At 44.3% G+C, this 16,419-nt stretch overlaps 1 protein-coding gene across 20 annotated transcripts in view; it reads left to right on the forward strand.

Annotated features, from left to right (window-relative positions):
• PTPRF (protein tyrosine phosphatase receptor type F) overlaps positions 1-16,419 on the forward strand; it is a 362,946-nt gene that overhangs the window by 115,327 nt on the left and 231,200 nt on the right. For all 20 annotated transcript variants that reach the window (XM_038183345.2, XM_038183347.2, XM_038183344.2 and 17 more), the window contains one exon: positions 14,903-15,064. In XM_038183345.2, the coding sequence (XP_038039273.2) occupies positions 14,980-15,064 (85 nt within the window). In that variant the 5' untranslated portion in view covers positions 14,903-14,979. The remainder of the gene's footprint in view (positions 1-14,902; positions 15,065-16,419) is intronic.

Below are 16,419 nucleotides of genomic sequence, written 5' to 3' on the forward strand. Positions count from 1 at the left end.
TGTGACACCACTTCAGAGAGGGAATTTTCTGAAATAAAGCAGCTAACGGGCACGGAGACATCAATAACTTCACCAGCAGCGTGTGAGCTTGTCCACACTCTGATGTCAACCGCATAAAACCTTGGTATTCCCAGTTCTGCAGGAGGTGGTATTTATAGAAGCAAATGCACTAGAAGAGCCTTGTGTCCAGAACACTTTTCGCAAGGGCTGTATCATGCACTCCGAGTGCCTGATAGCAGTCGCACCACGGTGGTGTGGGCCTGCTTCTGGTCACCGTCGCTCTCACTGTTCTTAGCCTGCACGAGTTGAGATGAAAGGGTTCGCTTGCTGACGCTCTCTCTGCAAGTTAATAAAGTTACGGGATGTTTTTGATTCTCTCTGCCCCCCGTTATCGATTGCTGAGCGTGGAGTGGCTCAGAAGACTTTGTATAGCTCAGGATTCAAAGCCACTTGAATAAACTCGAGGTTTAATAAACAAAAGAGTGATGAGATGGTTTGCTGTTGTTCTCTGCATATCTGCCTAGGGCTTTCAGCTGTCCAGGAAAATGACATACTACATCAAACAAAAGCAGTTATTGGCGGCAGGGTTTTTTAAATATTTCATTTCAAGAAAGTTGCTACTAAGGTTTTTTTCTAGCTTCTGATATACTCAGGTGGCAAGAAAAACAGCTTAAAAGGTCTGTGATGGTAATCAGGAATTTACAAACTCCCCCTTTCCATGTTAATACTAACTGGAAATGTTTTAAAGGTAATATTTAATATTATTTCGGCACTCTCTCCCTGAGAAGGATTTTGACCTTTTCATCGTCCCCACGAGCCTGGGATGCTAATGGAGGAAATTGCACATGAGACATGTGGAATGTCTGAGGTAATTCACCATATTCTGCAGGCCCTTTCTTGTGGACAAAAATACCTAAAACTTGGACTTCGTCAACGTGTAGGGGAGCTCAAATTACACTAGTTATACATGTTGTGTGACTTAACTCTCAGCTTGCTAACACTTTAGAGATTTCCTGCTCTGAAAGCTTAGGAGGATATGGGTATGCGCGTTTACAAACTCGGAGGGGTTAAGAAGGCTTGTAGTTAATCCAAAATACAAAAATGCTGCAGCAGCAGAATTGCTTCAAGCTCTTTTAAAAGTCCTTTCAAGTTAAGATGACATTGCTTTTGGTTTAATGTAATGAATTCAGTAAAGCAAGAAGGCACTCGCTGTTCTACTTGTTCCCACTCTCCTGTGAGGAAAGAGGGGCTTATAGGATTCTCGTTTGGCTGAAGTAAGTTTGGCTTGCGTGTAGGGGGATAAATCCAAGTAGAATGATTTCAAAAATAAAGGGCCAAGCAGCCACAGTTCTCTGTTGCCAGTAACTTGCTAGAAACTCTCCTGTACAGCAGATGGAAAAGGGTTTGGCGATGATGGGATTTCCCAGGGCAGTTGGTTTGTTCAAAAAGAAAGAATCGATTTCTGCAGGTTCATGCAGCTGTCTGTTAGTGGCTGGTTTGGTCTTCATGGCAGTCGCTGCCCGTGAGTCTGCTGTGCCAGTACCTTTGGTTGTCCTTCCCTATGCATCCTTGCTGCAGGCGGGATTGATGATTTTTCTGCACACAGACAGAAAAGAAGCAAGCGAGCCCTGCCAGCTCCTCTGGTAGCCCCGGCACTGCTCAGCAGCTAGTGCTCTCCAGGAGGTTGCCCACCTGGCACTCATAGGTGCAGACAGCGGTGCTTGCTGGCCTCCTGAGATGCTGCCTCCTCCAGCTGTTTGGTGGAGGAAGGGTTTGAGCTTGCAGCTGCTCTGCACGTAAGGCCAAGGCAAGGCTTAGCACAGCGGGGCTGCGTGTGGCACTGCAGGGGAAGGGCACGAGAGCAGCGTGCGGCGAGCCTTGGTCAGCTTCTGGTGAGCAAAAGGAACTGCAGCGCATCCCGCAGCCTTGCCCTGCGATCAGGTGGCACGGATTTCAGTGATCGCTGGCACAGAGGTGTGAGAGTGATGTCTGTTGTGTTGTGCTGACTCCATTTCGGCCCTTGCAGCGTTCTCCTGTTGCATTTGCTCAGGAAGGATCTCCCTTTCCAGAGGTGACCAGTTGGGTACAGCTGGTGGTTTTTGACAAACACCATCAATGTGTTTTTAAACCTTATTTTGCATTTGGTGTGAGGCTTCTGCAGGTGGACAGGAGCGCAACGGGAGCTGTGGTGCCTCAAGCAGCCCTTCGCTGTGCCCTCGGCGTGGCGCAGAGGTTAGTCCGTCGGGAACCCTGCCTTCAGGCTCAGAGGGCGAGAGTAAGCGTTGTTACAAACAGCGGTGCTTCCTGAGGAACTGCTACTCAAATTCCTTCATGTGCTCTTTTTAAAAGGGCTGTAAACAAATTGTCTCTCATAAACCACCTGCATGCATAAAACACGTTTTCTATTGCTAGCATCTCCCAGAGTTGGATGGCTGATTTAGCCCTGACAGTGCCCTGGGTACTTCGTTCTTCCATTTAAAAAGCTGATCATTGATACTTCTCCAAATGTTTCTGTGTATTTAATGTTAGTGTAAGATATCCCTGCGCTGCTCCTGCAGGCAGAGAGGAAACCAGCTGCATCAGGCAAGTTCTGTTCTGCTGCTGCTGCCTCCTGCAGTGGGAATGGCCTGTGTCCTTTGTTCTGTTTCTTTGGATTTTGGAGAGTCATTTACACTGAAAGACAGGGAAAATCAGAAGATATGCAGGAGTCTGTCACAAAGCCCCTTTCAGAAGGCTTCTGAGAAAATTACTTTGTATGCTGCATATTATCTATATTTATTTTTTCCTCACTTTTCAACTCAAAGAACTTTACTTCTAAAATAATAAAATATGAAAATGAAATTTGAGCCTGACCTATCTACCAGTGGGTAATTCATTCTAAAGCAAAGCCTCTGGGCATTGGACCTTTGCCAACTGACCCCTAAAATGCTGTTGGCCTGGTAGGTTTCTGCTATAGCTACTTGAAAACTGTCAGTGGATGCTTACCAGGCAGAAGGACTTAATTTGGTAGTCAAGGAGTGAGGAAGCAGGATTCTTCCAAGAAATTTCTGGGACAGCATCCAAGTCAGTGGGAAATGTCCTGGGATTTGTGACCTGAGATTGTGGCACTCTGCAGCCCAGCCTTCCTCCTGCTTGTAAGTGTTGGGGAAATTTGAAACACTCCCCATGCCAAGACGAACTAATTTTTTTCAGACAATGGGTGCGCTGGCTTCTGCATGGAGGAGAGACTCCTTCACTGCTCTGTCCTTCTGTCCTCAACCCAGCCCGTTTTGGGGTCTTTGCTTCCTGGTGGATGGGGACATTTGCTCCTACAGGGTCTGCTCCTCCCTTCCCCTGCAGCGGTGTGGTGTTGGCACATGTCACTTCCAGTGATGCTGTGACAGGAGCAGAGCTGTCTGTGTCTGGACAAGGGGCTTGCAGTACTGCAGGATCTGTACTTGATATTCTGTGTGGTTTCTCAAGTGCGATGCTCTGATGCAGAGAGGGGAAAGAGTGCATCCCAAAGGTACGCTGACCGCCCAGTAGGGTGCAGAGGAGCAGCTCCTTTTGCAGGACTGTCCTGACCTTGTTTATTTTGGACTTAGGCACCATAAAATAGCTTGTTAATTGCTGCTCATTTAGAATTATAATTAGGTGTTACCAGATGAGTTCTGTAATATTACAATTAAAATGTTATAAAAAAAAAAATTGTGGTTTTAAATATTTCATAAATTGGTTAAAATTTAATTCAAAGTACACTGATTGCAAGCTCTTTGCGTATGTGCGTAATTATTAAAAGCTACAAGGATAAAAGCAAAGATCTCTCATACGGTGTCCCTTGCATCATATTGCTGGGGAAGGTTTTTGTGACGCAGAATCCGTGCTCTGGCCAAAGGTTGACAAGGAAAGCAGTGAGCTCCAGTGCCAGGAGCAGCTTTGCTCTGTAAGGAGGGGATGCCAGGGCTCTGCTGACCGGGATGGGACAGAAGGAAGGGGGTCTTTGGGAGCAAGATGCAGCTGATACCACGTGGGTCTGATTACCGGCTCTTCTATGTGCAGGGTGCCTTGCACTGAGGAAAGCTCTGAAGCTGGTGGGCAGCTGATGCCTTGGGCCTCAGGAAATCTATTCTGTTTTGGATGATGTTATTCCTGGATCATAACTACCTTGGTTAATGCAGTGCATAGTGCTGTGTGAGCGCAGGCTGGCAATTCAGGTTGATTTGAAACATTTCGAGGATGTCTTTGTCCTGCCTTCCAGTAGCCAGACTAAAACACAGACCTGGCACAGGAGCTGTGTTACGTGCTCCAGCTAATTCGGTAAAACCGCCCCTATGGTCATGCCTGGCTCAGGTCCAGTGTAACTAATGGACTGGGCAGTGTGCGTGGAGCCGTGGTCTCCGAGCAGATGAACCTTCAGAGGGAACATCATCAAACCACTCTGATGCATTAGTCTGCAGGTAAGAAAAGGCCTGGACATCTGGTGACATCGCGAATCCCAAAGTAAATGCCAAAAACTTGGAGCATGCTCCTCAAACGTCGCTAAGGGCCTCAGAGCCCTGCTTGCTGGCAGCTGAGGAGCTGCTCTGCGCCGCTGTTAATTCGGTGCGTTTGGATGTGATGAGCAAGGTGCTGCCTCTCGTGCCGTCAGCCCCCTCAGCCATGTGCGGGAGCTGCTTCCTTTCCTTGGAGTCCTGCTTAACCAGGTCCTGCTTAACCTTTCCTTTGTTTTTCATCAAGCTAGGTAACATCATTCCCCTTTAAGATTTGTTCTGTTTTTGCCTTTGGGATTTTATGTTCTGGCAACTAACAAAATTAAAATAGCTTTCCTCATAAGTACTGTAAGACGTACATTGAATCAGATTTCAGGGGCTCCAAGTACGCACTTCAGCATGCTGTTGTATGAATGGATTGAGAAAACAAGCAGCAGTAATTTTCTTTCCTTAGGTTTTACTGAATGGTTTTCCAAGAAAGCTACGTATTACGTATAACTTCTTTCTGAAGGTCGTGTACAGGCAGGGGCCTGGAAGGGAGGAGTGGAGAATTTCAAAAGTAAAGCCGTGAAGTTCCTGCAGGCAGCATATGGGTTGTCTTACCTTTGCAAAGGTCTTTCCATCTGCTGTTGGCAGAAGTCTCCATTACAAAAGGGCAGGCTTTTGGAGGTGCATCTTTTTTTTTCAGGTTGTTTTTTTTTTAATTAGAATTCAGATTTATCTCAATTCAGACTGTTTGCGTGGGACCACTCCCCTGGTGGTGAAAGAATATAAAGAGGATTTGCAAGATCTAATTGGGATACAGAGGAAATGCTCTCAAAACTGGGGGAAGATGAACTTTTAAGATTAGATTACTTAATAAATAAATAAATAAAAACAGTAAATAAATGACCAAACAACCTCCACAAAAAAAAATAAAAATACTGGGTTGGTGTTTTTGTTGTTTTTGTTTGTTTGTTTTTCTTTTGGATGCCTAAGTTAAGGTTGAAGTGTAAAAGTGTGGCTTTACTGCAGAGTTGATGCAGCTGTCGCTTAAGTCCCTGTGGCCATTAAGGAACTCGAAAGCCTGTTGCCATGATTGGCCAAACAAAGATGACTTGTAAAATGTATTAATTGATTTGCTTCCGTCATGCTCTTTAGAACAAACAGCAGCAAATCTGACTGATGCAAAACCTGATGGGGAGATATTTTGTGTGCCTTACTGTGCAGAATGGGATGCAAGAAATCTGAATTCTAATTTCCAGCTCTAACTGCTGATGAAGGAGAGAAACTGTACTTTTGGACTGAGTCAGAGTTAAGACACACTTCTCACCATTAATTCAGGATTTCTTAATTTACAGACCTTCGCTTTCTTCATCTTAAACATTATGTTACACCTAGGACTTGATTTTTATTTACATCCCTTAAGCGTGGCTTGGGCACAACGTAGTATATGCTACCTCAGAGGGTGTTTTCTTTTGCCAGAGCAAAGCAAGGGGGCCTGGGTGGCGGGGGGAGAATAATCATAAATTTAGCATCTTATTGTAATAAGCTTGATTGCATCTCTGTTTCTTTATAGGTTACAGAAACAGCTTTCATTTTTCATACAGAACACAATTGCATGAAACTTGTGCTTTCATAGTTGCTGCTTATTAGTTGCAAAGGGAATTTCTGGGTGCTGTCTTCCATGGTAACACACAAATGCCTCCAGAGCCAGAGGACTGCAGGATGCTGGGGGCGTTCTGCACAGAGAGAATTCAGTTTAATAAATCTAATAAGCCCATTTACCCTACTGGGCTATGTTAACTACCTGCATATAAACGGAGCACATAGAACGTTTGGGCAAAGGTTAGAGAAGCAGTTTCTTGGAAAGACTAGCTGTAGAGCACACCAAGGCAGCAGCTATTCTTATTTTAGCCCTCAGTAATGCACACAATAATGGGGTTCAAGCAGTATCTGTGGTGGAGACAGTAATAGCAACTAAGATATAATTAACTTCAAAACCCTTTAGGAGAGAATAACTCCAAAACCTAGCGTTGAAAATGTTTCATAGTTTCACAAGATGAGAATTACAGAAAGTTTAATTGGGGATATAAAGCCTCCAGTAGGGCATAGGTTGTCTGCTGAATGATGGTGGTGGGAAGACACCTGCCCTGTGGCAGCCCGCTGCTGTCTCCTGCTCTGTCCTAGGAGCTGCTGGACCAGGCTGTGATTGCAGGTGGGGTTTGGGGCTGGCTGGCCGTGGGGCTGGTGTCATGCAGCAGTGCTGGTGCTAGCCACGGCTAGCGAGGCTGCTTTGCGGGAGCTTGGTGGACCTGTGAAGGATTATTGTCTGTGTTAGCAGGATCAGAGCAGGAGGGCCTTTCTGCATCACCACGCATGGCAGTGGCTGAGGGGTGGAGGTTTCGGCACCGTCACACACACACTTCCCACAGCCTGGCTTGGAATAGCCCTGGACACAGGTATTCACTCAGCATTATCTAACCACCCGTGCCTTTGTCAAGCTGCTGTTAATCCAAGTCCACGAGGTTAGTTGTGCGGGGGATCCTTGTGTACATCTTCATGAGCAACCACGACCAGTGCACGCAGTGTATGAGTACTCAGTGGGCTTAGGGGGGCCAAGCAGAGGAGCAAAATAATGAGTGACGTTGAACTTCAGAAAGAAGAACTTTAAAGAAAGCGAACAAGTTACTCAAAGCATCCCTGAAATTAAAATGGGAGAAGGTAAAAGCAGAGAAGAAGTGGAGAAAACAGCGCAATGTTTCCTTGATGTGGTTTGAAAGCAATAATGGAGCATTAGAAAGCAAGCTGGAAGAAGCAGTTAAATTAGCAAGGCGGGGAATAATTCACACTAGCTCGATGGCAAGTTTGAGGAGCTGTTTGAGCTGGAACACTTCAAAATTTGGAAATCCAACCCCCACGTTAGTAGTAGAGAGTATAAAGCATAACGAGCATAAAAGGAAAACTGAAAGATCCAAGGTGCGCTTTGAAGAACTACAACATCTATACATAGAAGATAAATTATTTAGGCAAATCAGTGTCCATTGTCTTGTGTGAAAATTGGGCTTACTGGATGATGGGAGGTTAAAGACAGCAATTAAGGAAGAAAAGGTACTGCTAAAAAGGGAGTTCTGTGCATCAATTTTTAACTGCTAAAAATGTAATGGAGGACTTAGTACTAGTACCATGCCCAGCCTTGCTAAATATAAAAGATAAGCAAATTTCAGAAATTGAGGTCTTGGCAAAAGCAGCTTTGGAATAAGCTATTAATCTGGAAGTATTAACTGAGCATACCCAGGTAGCATGCTACATTATATAAAACATAACTGAATTTACAGCAAATGTAAGGGATTTTTCATTAAAAAGAGCCACTCTTTCAGATAAAAGTTCTTTATATACCTTCTTCTGTGGTTGAAGCAAAAATTGAGGAAATAAAATACATGAAAGCTCATGTGCTCCTAAGGTCTGACTTTCATGGATTCTGCAAACGAGAACTGTTCTGGTAGCTGCTTGAAATGTAAATTCCTGAGAAGCAAAGAGAGAATGGGCTACGGCTTGTTCACAATCCAGGCAGGCCCTGAAAAATTTCTACAGAGGCCTCAAAAGAGGCTGAGTTGACATGTGGATAGAGGAAAAGCATTGTTACATATAAACCGATTTTGTTTGAATTAGGATTGATTTGGGGTTTAGTTTGGTCTGGAGGTAGCAGGCACCATGCAAATGCTTGTAGGCCAGCTTATCCCTCATCTGAGCCATCGCTTACATTCTTGCTGTTTTGGGTAGAGCAGAGTTAGTGCTCCCGGGACCTTCTGTCCGATCAGCTTTGTTCCTGGCAGTCTGTGAGATGTGGAGCTGGTGGGCTCAGCATTGCAGGAATATAGCGGTGCCACAGCTGTACAGTGAATAGAAATCAACTGCAGTGTCCTGTAAGCAGCCAGCCCAGAAGGGCAGTGGTTCCCAGCTCTTTTCTCTTTAGTTTAAAACCTTGTTTGCACGTCCTGGGTGTGTGAAACTGGATGCCAGGGAACTGGGGTTTAGAGGAGAGGACTTGGTACCTTGTGATTTTAATCATTGCGCTGTTTTCCATTGTGCTGAGCATAAGCCTGTAATTATGTGGTCATTTGTACTAAACGTGTATCGTCCTCTGTGTAGTCTTTTGCAGAGCAAGTGCAGGAATTCTTGCTTTGGGGGAGTGGCTGATAGGGGAGTACATTCCTCCACCTTAGTGGACTTTGCTAAGGAATAGCTGAATTTGTTTATCATTTCTGCAGGATTTTCCACTGCTATGGATCTTTGGTCCGTGCCTCTGGTGGTGCAGTTGGGTCTGTTCCATGAACACAGTCAGGGCTCTGCTGAAAGGGTGATATGCGTGCAGCAGTTACCTGCTGTTAAGGAGACTTTACAGCAGGCATTAGGAACCTCTGCACTTGGGTAGGGTGATCTACAGCGATCTGTATTTAGTGCTCAGCGTGAGTGATGGCTGGGCTCCCGAGACTCAAGGCTGATCTATCTTTTAAGCGGACGTTTTGACTTATCGCTCTAGTTCTTTAACAGTGCCCTTCATAATCCTTGTTTCAGTGGGAAAAAAACAACACAACCTTTTTATCTAGCATTGTCTGCAGGCAGCGGCACCTTCAGAAATTAATAACTTCAGAAGAAAATGTGGCTAATGAGGTGGCCAGGAGCGTCCAAGCTGTGCGTGAAGCCTGGTGTCCTCCTTCCCTCCACTCCTCTCCGGGGGTCAGGTTTGTGTTTGTGTGCTCAGCATCACAGAGGTCTGTAGCTGGGCCAGCACATTGCTGAAGTCTTCACACTTTCTTTAATACTTTGCCAAGATAAGGAAGGAGAATCTTTTCAAAGTATTACTGAATTGTTTATTGCTGTTGGGTGTATTCCCCCCCACTGATCTGTCAGTGCTCAGGATATTTTTTCCTGTGTTGAGGGGTATTTTGTGTGTGTGTGTGTGTGGTTTTTTGTTTGTTTTGGTTTGTGTTTTTTCCACCCCGTTTTTAATTTCCATCGAAACAAATGATGAAAGATTTTCCTGCTGGGGTTTATTCTCTTCTGCTTTTTTTTCTTTGGAGAGTTTACTGAGACTATTCAACATACACTTTCTTTTGCTCTGTCTCATTCCATTACTCACAGTTATATGCCCGTGGCTAATTATACTCCTCCACTCCTTTCTTGGTGTTTGTATCCTTCATGTACTTACAGATGGTTATCAAATCCCCATCTTGCTTAGCCAGTCTGTCTAGCGCTTGTGACTTGACAGAGATTTTTATCCTCCCCAGTTCTTGAATTGCTTTGCTCATCCCTTCTCTCCAGATGGTTTGAGAGCCTGCAGCCTGATGCTCCAGGCCTGCTCTCACCTGGGTCCTGGAGGTGCGGTACCTTTGCTCGTGCAGCAGTTGCTTTAACTTTTGGCCATTTTGCTGTATTGCAAGTTCACATGAAGTTCTTCCCCAAACCCGTGTTAGTGTTGCCATCTTCCATATATCTCCCCACTGTATTTCTCTAATACTTTCCCTGCATGTGGGAGTTTGGAGTGAAATGAGACTCATTTTGTCGTTTTTGGCCATATTGCTGTACTCCCCAAGTCTCTTTATATTATATTTCTTGCAGAAAAGCACAAAGAAATCTATGCTAAAGGAATACTAATGTAGTGAAGTGAAACATTCAGAAGTCATTAACTCATGTGTAACTGCGCTTCTACAACTTCTAATATGTGCAATATGATCTTGAATTATACGGTGTCTCATGGCTTTCCTCCTCCTCATTCAGAGCACAGCTGAGACGTTAGATACAGAAGGAAGCAGCTGAGCTGTAGCCAATTATTGTGCTCATTTTTAATGGAATAAATAGCTGCCTCATTGCTCTGTGTGGCCTGTGGCCTCTCCTTGCTCGGTCAGGTCCTGATTAGCCTCGTTTGGGTGATACCTCGCAATAGCGGTGGCGGGGTCCCTCTGAAGCACAGAGTGCCCTTCAGGGTATTTGTGTAAAACACAGAGTTGCAGCTAGGCGTCGAGAAAGACAACTGGGTTTTGTTTTTATTTCATATGTGTGGTGTAGTTGGGAGAAGCTGATACAGTTTTAGCCCTTTCTTCACTAGCACCTGGCTGGCATCCAGCCGGTGTCTTCTGACTTTTCATCCTTGGGCTCAAGCTGAGAACACTTAAGAAGCTCCCAACTTGAAAAGCAAATGCAATTGATTCATGCTCCTTCATGAAAAGATGTTTCGCTGTCTCCAGGTCAGACAAGGTCGTTGCTTATGCACTGGGATTACCTCCTGTCCTGTGGGTTTCTGGAGACTCTTACATGTCCCCAGCAAATGCGGTGTCAGTAGGCAGACACGCAATGGAACCTGGCAGTCCCCTGCATGTGCAGGGATTCCTGCAGGGAACGTTTTTTGGGCTGACTCGTTAGATACTTAGGGTTGCAAAGTAGCTTAAAATGAAAAGCCATTTTAATGCAATATTTTTTTTCCCTCTTTTGGAGCAGGCTCACTTGCTTTGGGGATGCTTTTCTTCACCATGCCATTCATGGCTAGTGACCCACGTGCCGCTTGCTTCAGTTCAGTTTATTTTCCAGAAGAGTTCATAGAGGACACGAGCTATTCAGCGCTGGTTTGAAACTCCTCTTGACTCTTTAAAGTTGACTGCTTTTTCTAATCTCTTTGCAGTCTCCTATGGGACGTGCTCATTGCCAGAATTTCCTAGTACCATATGAGCTGTTGGTATTCTTGGCTCTGTTTTAAATGAGTCCAGCTTTTTCTGCTTGTCTGAAAGAATCAAACCATGTAGTTTCAAAAATGTTCTCAGGACCTCCTCTTTTCCATCCACCTGCCCCACGGCAAAATCAGCTATATTTAAATCAGATTTGCTTTTTTTGTTGCTGTTGTTCTGCTTTCCAGCTTCCTAGTTTTCTGCCAAACTAGCGCTTGGTAGTGCTAACATTGAGTTGGGAGCAGAGGACGGAGTTTAGCTTGCTAAACTCAGATGTTTTTACAAAACCATCTGGAATGCTTCGCGGCAGCCTCCTTTTGGGTTGCATGGTCTAGGGTTTACAATATTGCCAGGACCAGATGCAGAAGTAGCAGCGAGAATGTACATCTATTTTCTGAAAGATCTTTTTCTTCACTGTCTGGGCTCGGAAGCAATATTAGTTGTGGGATGCAAGTCAAAGCAGTGAGATTAAAGGAGGCTTTCAAAGGAAGAGACCTGAGGTCACCTGGTGCATGGGAGATAATTCCAGATGCAGAGCAGAGCAGCTTGAAGGGCGTGAGGTTGTCAGGGCAAAAGAAACAGTCTTAAGAGCATCGTGTGATTGTTTGCTGTTCGACTTTATTCTGCTGAAGCAATACTGATTCTGTATCATCTGTTTAGCTGATTACCAAAACCTACCAACATCAGTTGGTTCACAGCTATTTGCCTTCTCACCCTGCCTTTCTGCCCCAGGGGAGGGAAGCCTACAGCTTTGTTCGAGGTGACTGTTCAGAGCTGTCAGAGCACCGCTGGCCTTCTCAGGGTTAATTGGGCTTCAGCTAGCGCCCCGTCACCTTGCTTTGAGCGTGGGGTCGTCCTGCTGGGGGGGAGCACCTCACTGCTGAAAGAGAGGGAGCTGAACCACTTGGAGAGACTTTTTTTCATATTTTCAATTTCAAAAGAGAATGACAGCTACTCAGATTTATAAAATTTTAAAACATTCCAATTTAAAGGGCTTTAAATATTGTATGTAGACAACTTTTCCATAGACAGAGCAGCCGTGGAAAGAGATTGTTCCTGCTAAGGGCCAAAGGTGCTGGATTTGCTTTGGAGGGACAGACAGCAGTCTTGCGTAGGGAAATCTGGCTTTCCTACCAGATGGTAAATTATCGTAGAGCACTAAACAGTTGCAAAAAGATCAAGTCTATAAAGCATCTGGTAAAGTAACTGCCAATTGATCAGCTTTGCATGATGCACGTTGTATGTATCTCATGGGCTTGAGAGGAAAGTTATAAATCTGTCAAGCTGGAGATGGGAGTGAACTTGATGTTGTTTGCTGAAAGCTGACAGAAATCAAGAGACCTATTCTTCAGCTCAGGTTTTTGTGTTCCCAAGAGTCACTCCTGAATGAGGGCTGTGGAGGTGCCATTCACAGGACTCCTGAGCAATCTGCACTTGAGATACACCATTAGATCAGGCACTTTTGTTGTTAATGGAAGTGAATGAAAGAGGAGAAGCTCTCTGAAAGCTATTCATCCCCAATCTGGTCTGATACATACCTAAGATGTTTCCAGCACCACCTGTAAAACTCGTTCTCTGTCCTAACCTGAGAGAGTGTGGCACGCATCCTGAGTTTTGACACAGTAATTTCAACCCTCAGTGTTTTTTTTCCCCAAGAAGAGCAACCTCCGAAGATTCTGGCTGCTGTTGGGTATTCCCAGATGTAATGCTGCTCAAAGAGTGCTTCGGCGGGTTTGCTTCTCCAAACTGTACAAATTAGCACCGTACATAGAGAATTTAGAGAGATAATCTTCACTCTTAGTCCAGGCACTTCTCCCCATTCCCCCGTGTGCCGTATCTGGAGAGCTGGCTGACACTGGGCAAACTGCTTGGGGACTGAACCAAATTTCCTGTTGGAAATAGAGCTGGTGCAGTTACAGAGACACAGCTATCTCTCTCTGCAGCCTAAGACGTATTAATGGTGCTTTTAGTAATTCTTTGGCAAGGGACAAAGGAGAATATGGAGGCTGGAGACGAACAGAGAACCCAGTGTGGCTGATCCGAAGAGCCTCTTCTTCGGTATTCAGAGTCTTGCTGCTGAGCTCCCTTGGATTTATTTTCTTCATTGAGATAATAAAAGCAGGATAAGATGATCAGTATTCTCCCTGCATCTAGGTTAGAACTAGGTTATTTTGTGAAGTATTTTCAGATGTCTTGGCTGTAGAAGACATTGCATAAATAAAGATTTCTTTGTATTGTGTGATATTATAACGTGTGAAAAGATTTACTGTGCAAATACAGTAACAGAATGGAGAAGAATCATGATCTGCTGTTTGTTAGTATGGTGCAATGTAAATATTTGCCTAGGTAGATTCTCTTGAGATTTCGTGTGGATTTCCCTGCTAACTGTCATTGCTGGCTTTCTTTGAATGCTATGCTTCTGTCAGAAGTAAACATGTTCATAATGTGTGATACTTGCCTCCATCAAAAGTTCTGCAGTTCTCAGGGAAAAAAAAATCATCCTCTTCCAAAAAAAAAAAAAAAGAAAAGAAAATATACGAATATCTTTGTTAAAGCAATTTTAAATATATTTCTAAAATTTCAGCCAATGCTAAGAGTGGCGGGTCATGCTATGTACAGTTTGTGCATACCTGGACATCTGCTTGAAATACATTTCAAGGTGAAATATATTTCAGTGTGAGATTTTTCACTATTAGTGCTCTGTTGGTAACTTCTGATAATTTTTGCAGCTTAGCAAAGGAGAAACTCACTGACTTTTGAATGACTCTCGAGCTTGCATTGAGATAACAACACTGAGTGAGCCACTGTCCCTGTTAAATGTTGTCACTGAGTGAATGGGGCTTGCTGGCTCCTTTAAAATCTGCCTTTACTGGCAAACCTTGGATTCTTATCCTCGTGGTAAATAGAATACATTCTCATGAAAAGATAAAGGACACAGATACCCAGAAATTGCGTTCTTCTTAAATACTTGTCTTTCTGGTTGGGTTTCATGGAGTGTCCTGTGTTTCTATATCCAGGCAGATGTACAAGTTGAGCCAATTGCAAATATTTATTGGCTTTGTTTTGGAGAAGGGGTATTCAGTCCTTTTTAAGTCAGTCCTCTCTCTTCTGGGGAGGACAAAGCTTAGCTCTTTGCTTTGGGTAAACCTCTTCAAAGGCATATTTCTCAATTGCTTGCTCCTGGCATCCCCAGTAGCCCTATGAACTGAGGGATGACTCAATTCAGCTCCAGTTTCTCCTGTTTGGACCCATCTGAGATGCAGATAAAGCTGCTGCTACAAAAGGATGCTCTGGTACACCAGCCTAGCTGAATGGGCTCAGTTATGTTTAACGTAGTTGGCTGCAAACCACCCTACGGATGTAGTCAAACACTTCTCTCTTGGGCAGATAAATGAGCTTAAGATGCTGTTTCTTGTAACATGCAACTTCTGAAATATGTGTACAAACATGGCTAAGAACAACTAAAGGATTTTTAATAGGCCATAATAGAGCCTGGACCTGAAGACAAACTTGAAGCTGGTGATGCTTTTATGGCTCATGACTTGTAAACAACTTATGGACTGTGGGGTACTATTGTCTTGCTATGCTGCTCAAGCAGGAAAGATAGTTAAATTTCACTTAATAGCTCTATTTGTGTATTTACTGTGACCTTACAATTTAGTTTGGAATATCAGCAGTTAATCTGTGCATCATATTTGATCACTTAGCTTTTCTTCCTCTCTTGTTTTGCAGGAGAAAGTCTGTGTCTGTAACACTGGATGTACTGACCGCTTGCCTCAGACTGAAGAGGACTCGCTCTACTTTGGAATATGGTGCCTAACTTCTGCGTCTCAGTACTCACAGTGCCAGCAGTCATCCTGTGCTGCTTGATGCTGCCTTTAGCGGGAGCTGACAGTAAGTAACACTCATTATTGAACAGCCTGAATGCATTGCAAATTCTTTCAACAAATACTGAGTCTTCTGGGTGTGTACTGGAAACGCTAAGGAACTAAGGAACACTAAGGAACTGTACTGGAAACACTAAGGACTAAGGAACAACCCTCCTAGTCTCTTATTTTCCAATATGCACAATGCAGGTAGATTGTGTGTGAGAGGGCACAAGTAGAACTAAAAAGGCTGACAACATTTATTCAAGTGCTGGATGAGCTTTTGTAGTAGCTGCAAGTTAAAAACTTGATAATTTGATTTCTAATATGTACAGATGAGTAAAGAAAACTAGGAGGTGAAGGAAGAGAGAAGTACCAGGGTTGCAGCAATCCCAATTACTTTATTTTGTTCTTTTACCAGCTCTCTTAATTGGTGTGGTACTGAGACATCTCTCCTAAGAGTTGGTGGGTCACTGAGAGGTGCTGGGAAAGGACACAGATTTTTAGCTTCTGGTGTAGCTCTCCTACACCTGTATTTCGGTAGAATTGGAGTCAAATGTCTCCTGTGGTGATGCTTTAAGTTGCCGTGCCTGTGCCTGGTACTCTGAGAGTCTTAACAGAGCTGCTCTCTCAGGCTTGGATTTGCTCTGTCCAGAGCAAGGAGAAAGCTGTGCATAAAAGTCTGCTGTGGACAGACAAGAGGAGGAACCTGGCTAATGGTGGACAACTGAAAATATCTCAATAGAATTTGCCCATCCTGATGGACCGCCCATCATGAGCTGCTGTGGTGCTTTGGTTAATTCTGCCCATGCATGCATGTTGTTGAGTGCTTCTGTGCATTAACATACAATGGTTTGGGAGGATTCATTTTTTTTTTCAGAGTGCCAAATGTTCACACATTCATTGCAGGCTCTGTGGCAGCTGTGAATACTCAGTGCCTTTGAAAGCATCCAGGGCCCATGGGATGTTTCAGTTGGAGCCGGGAGGTGACCATGATGAGCCTCCTGAGCTGCCACCAACCATCTGCTTCTCCCTCTGGCTTTTCTTTGTCACCAGGCTTATAATTAAGATGTGATTTCATGAAAGTTGAAGAAGGTCTCCATGCCAGTAGGAGCATGGCTGAATGTGAAAAAAGCAGTGGACTGGGGTTCTTCAATGTCCTTGACTAAAAGGGAGGGAGTAAATCTAGAGAAGGTGGAGAGGAGATTGAAGATTGATGTAAAAAGAGATGCAAATTCAAATTTTTGCCACCACCAGGAGCGATTTGTACAGGCAGCAGATTACTGTGTAATCTGTGGAAGTCTGAGATGCCTAATTAAACTGGGGGCAGCAGCTGTCTCCTCCTTCAGCTTTCTCCCCTGGCTGCTGATGCTGCTGGAAGAC

This window comes from Anas platyrhynchos, chromosome 8 (assembly GCF_047663525.1).
Source record: "Anas platyrhynchos isolate ZD024472 breed Pekin duck chromosome 8, IASCAAS_PekinDuck_T2T, whole genome shotgun sequence".
Lineage (NCBI taxonomy): Eukaryota > Metazoa > Chordata > Aves > Anseriformes > Anatidae > Anas > Anas platyrhynchos.